This window comes from Herpailurus yagouaroundi, unplaced genomic scaffold, assembly GCF_014898765.1.
Source record: "Herpailurus yagouaroundi ecotype Mexico unplaced genomic scaffold, PumYag 67169, whole genome shotgun sequence".
NCBI lineage: Eukaryota > Metazoa > Chordata > Mammalia > Carnivora > Felidae > Herpailurus > Herpailurus yagouaroundi.
The window spans coordinates 1-4,368 of NW_024420014.1; the positions used below are offsets into that span (position 1 = coordinate 1).

Below are 4,368 nucleotides of genomic sequence, written 5' to 3' on the forward strand. Positions count from 1 at the left end.
TTTTTATGGTTCTAAAGTGGCACTTGTAGCCTCTTCATGGAATCGTAGACCCCTAAACAAGGTGGAAAGCTTCACCCCTGCCCTAGATGGATCACCCAGGCTCCCACACCTGTAACTATGATGGAGCCGGTATTTAAACACAAGATTTCTATGGCTATCAAATCACTGAAGTTCGGTTTAAAAAGCAAAACAAAAGAAAAACATACAAATATCTTTGCAAAAAAATAACTATCTCTGGCTGGTATAAGTACGTAATTTGCCTTTTCTCCTCTATGCTTTGTCTCTGTTTTCTTTCTTTCTTTTTTTAAAAATTTTTTCCAACGTTTATCTATTTTTGAGAGAAAGAGAGAGAGCGTGCGCGTGCGTGTGCAAGTGGGGGAGGGGCAGAGAGAGAGGGAGACACAGAATCCAAAGCAGGCTCCAGGCTCTGAGCTGGCAGCACAGAGCCCGACGTGGGGCTCGAACCCATGAACCGTGAGATCACGACCTGAGCCGAAGTCGGACGCTCAACCGATTGAGCCACCCAGGCGTCCATCTTTGTTTTCTATGATTAGCTTGTGCTAGTTTTGCTGTATACACACCCACAGGTAGACGTGAGGCGTGTGTGGGTGTGCGTGTATTTGGTGATAAGCACTTCCCTTCCAGGGGTCACCGCAGGATCTTCTAAGGGCCTGTGTTGTGTCTGACACTGACTAGGTCATCAAGAAGAAGCTAGTGGGATCTGTGAAGGCGTTGCAGAAGCAGTACGTGTCCTCGGACACAGTGGTCACTAGCGAAGACGGAGATGCCAACACCATGTGCAGTGCCCTGGAGGCTGTATTTATCCACGGCCTGCATGCCAAGCACATCCGAGCCGAGGCCTGAGGGAAAAGGAAGAAGAGCGCCCACCAGAAGCCTCTGCCTCAGCCTGTCTTCTGGCCCCTCCTGAAAGCTGTCACCCACAAGTGAGATCAGCAGGGGAGGCTTTGCTTTGGGGAGGAGCTTCAGTGTGGGTGACCCTGGGCTCTCCCTCTACAGCTCTATGGGAAAGCAGCAGAGATGCTCTGTGTTCTAGAATGGAGATGGGTGAGATAGGGGTTATTGTTAGACCAAGCCTCAAGAGCCCCTCAGCGCACAGGCAATGGCCTGGGGCTGCTCAGGCCCCTGGCTGATCGCCTTTAGCAGGAGCCGCCTTTTTGCCACACCGTGGCAAAGTTAGGTAGTTGGAACAGAGAATGTGTGGCCTGCAAAGCCTAAAATCTTTACTAAGTGGCCCTTGACAGAAGAGGTTTGCTGACCCTGCCTTGGAATGTTTGAACATCTCTATGCTAAGTATTATATCCTAAGAGGCTGTGGCATTTTTTAAAGCAGTGGAATCCAGATCATCTGAATATCCACCCTGGGACGTTTGCCTCTGCGGCCCTGGCCCTAACTGCCTGGGCTTTGGAGCAGGCAGCTGCTGGCACGTTGCCTCTAAGGGCTATTAAATGCCACCTGCAGCCTGAAGGTGCCTTGTCGGTCTGTATCTTCCTTTTCATGCTGACTGCCACCGCCCTATCTCAGGTTCTTACCTCACTCCTAGGTGGCAGTGGCTTTCTAATTGTCCCCCTTATCTCATTCTGTCTGTCCTTAGGTCAGACAGCTGGTCCACATTTATTGAGCTTAAGCTAACCCGAGCTCATTCCCTGAGCCCTGTGGAGCACGCACTCCTATGGGCGAGACGTGCTCAGGGCACTGTGATGGTCAGAGGAAGGGCATTTACATCAGACCAAGGGTTCGGGAACTGAGTTTGGTACCTGATCTTATCCCCAGCAGCCCACCCAGAAGTCTGCGTGACTGCGGTCGAGTCATTTCCGGTGTAAAAACTCTCAGGCTCCCCAGTGCTAGCCTGGAGTCCCATTCACTTCGTTGGGGCCCCAGAATCTGTAGCCTGACCACGTTCCCAGGTGATTCTGACGCACAGCCAGGTGTGGGGACCCTTGCCCCACTTTGCCTCACCGGTTGGATGCTCGAGACCCTGCATCACCTGACTTTGCAACCCAATCAGCCGCTCCTCCTCCTCCCCGTGCTGTAACGGGAGTGCTCACCACTCCTGTTACACAGCTGCTGCTTCCCTACCCTTGGTGCCTTTTTTCTGTCAGTCCTTGGTGCCTAAGGTTCCCCTTCATCTTTGCCGCTTGAAATCCCTCAAGGCCCAGCTCAATGCCTTGCCTATCCCTAATCCCTGTGCCTAATCCCTCAATGCCTTGCCTAAGGCATTGTTCTTACTGCAACCTGGAAGTGATTGCCTTCCCCCCACCCCAGCTCTACTGACAACAGGGTTCACCTCCGTGTGCCCTTGAAAGGTAGTAACCTGGACTGAGGGCAGGACCATGTCTGTATCCTGTATCTTCACGGCTCCAAAGACCTGGCACTTAGGGGCTCATCAGATGTATGCCGGATGAGCAGGTGATGTCAAGGGCGCCTGGGGAGTTGTAACAAAAATGGCAATTATCCTGCATGACAGTAACCTCGAAAAAGTGGGGAGTTGTAGCTAAATATTTCTCAATTCCCTGTAGAACACTGCTATCTGAGATTTTTTTCCCAAGCCTGTATATACTTGCAGTCGTTATTACTGGCTCCTGCTCACCAGTGGATAAAACAGTCCTCCGTGATCTGAAATCCTTTCTTGAAACAAGCCTGTCCTCTCCACCCGCAGACACATCGTCTCGGAATTGGAGCACCTGATCTTTGTCAGCACGGACGTGGGCCGCTGCCGGGCCTGGCTGAGGCTGGCCCTCAATGACGGCCTGATGGAGTGCTACCTGAAGCTGCTCCTCCAGGAGCCCGCCCGCCTGTGCGAGTACTATCAGCCCGCAGCCCTGCTTCGAGACGCCGAGGAGGGCGAGTTCCTCCTCAGCTTCCTGCAGGGACTGACGTCCTCATCCTTCGAGCTCTCCTACAAGTCCGCCATCTTAAACGAGTGGACGCTTACCCCACTGGCTCTCTCTGGGCTTTGCCCGCTCTCTGAGCTCGACCCCCTCACCACCTCTGGGACAGATCTACAGCGGAAAGAGTCTCTGGATTCAGTTTCCCATTCCTCAGGCTCGGAGGACATCGAAGTCCAGCACTCAGGCCATAAGATCCGACGGAACCGGAAGCTCACGGCCTCCTCCCTCAGCCTGGACACCGCCAGTTCATGCCAGCTGTCTTGCAGCCTAAACTCTGATAGCTGCCTACTCCGAGAGAATGGCTCCAAGAGTCCAGACCGTTCCGAGGAGCCCATGTCCTACGACTCCGACCTGGGGACAGCAAATGCCGATGACTCAGACCCGTCTCTGCAAGAGTGAGTGTCCTCCCCCCACTCCTTCTCCTCCCCCTGCCTTCCTTCCTTCCTTCTCCTCTTCCTCTTTCTCTCCCTTCCTATGGCATGTGATTGCCTGTCACTGAGCATTGAGCTCTCTAAGGGCATAAGGGAAAAGAGGACCGTGGCTCTTCCTCAGGGACTGGAGTTGCCGGGACTTATAACTGGAGGCAACACGGGGCAGCGAGGAGAATGGATTCAGGGAGGGCTCAGAGCTGAATCAGGCTCCGGCTCTGCCCCTGGCTGATCTTCGACAAGTTACCTAATTTGTCTGAGGCTTCGTGTAAAATATTATTGCCTCTAGGGCGGAAACTAACGGTTCGGAGTTAGATGTACGACTTCCAAAAGACGCAGTGAAGCCCAGCGCGTCAGGGTGCTCCGCTGCGACCTGCCAGAAGGCCTCTGAAGGACACAGACCCTGAATGAGGCCTGGAGGAGGTGGTGCACAAAAGGGGCCAAGCAAGTGAGTGGAGGAAGAGCACAGGGAGCAATGAACTTGACTAGAGAAGGGACCCTGGGCAGAGCTATCTCTTTAAAAGAACTTTTTTCTATTTGAGTATTGTTGACGCACGGTGTTATGTTAGTCTCAGGTGTACAACGTAGTGAGTCACCATCTCTCTATGTTAACCATGCTCACCACAGCAGAGCCTTCTTCGTTCAGGCCCTTTTGAAACATTCGTTTTTAAATAGATTTATTTTTATGGTGAGAAAAAAAAGTCTACCTACAGTAAAACGTCTTTTCCACCTTTGTAACCATAATTATTAATTCCTTACATCTTTCTTTTTCGTTTTTTAAAAGTTTATTTATTTATTTTTGAGAGAATGAGCAGGGGAGGGGCAGTGAGAAAGGGGGACGGAGGATCTGAAGCAGATTCTGTGCTGACAGCGGAGAGCCCAACGTGGGGCTCGAACTCACGAACCGTGAGATCATGAGCTAGGCTGAAGTCAGACATTTAACTGACCGAGCCACCCAGGCACCCCCTTTACATGTCTTTTTCTGATGTTTCTAAATGCATCTAACAGATATGAATAGACTTTTTAAATGT

At 51.8% G+C, this 4,368-nt stretch overlaps 1 protein-coding gene across 1 annotated transcript; it reads left to right on the plus strand.

Moving 5' to 3' along the window:
* The first annotated feature begins 685 nt into the window (after positions 1–685).
* Positions 686–3,993, plus strand: LOC121024793 (pleckstrin homology domain-containing family M member 1-like). The gene is made up of 2 exons (XM_040467032.1): positions 686–944; positions 2,678–3,993. The coding sequence occupies exon 2, from the start codon at positions 2,772–2,774 to the stop codon at positions 3,306–3,308; it is 537 nt and encodes a 178-aa protein (XP_040322966.1). The 5' UTR covers positions 686–944; positions 2,678–2,771; the 3' UTR covers positions 3,309–3,993.
* The last annotated feature ends 375 nt before the right edge of the window (positions 3,994–4,368 follow it).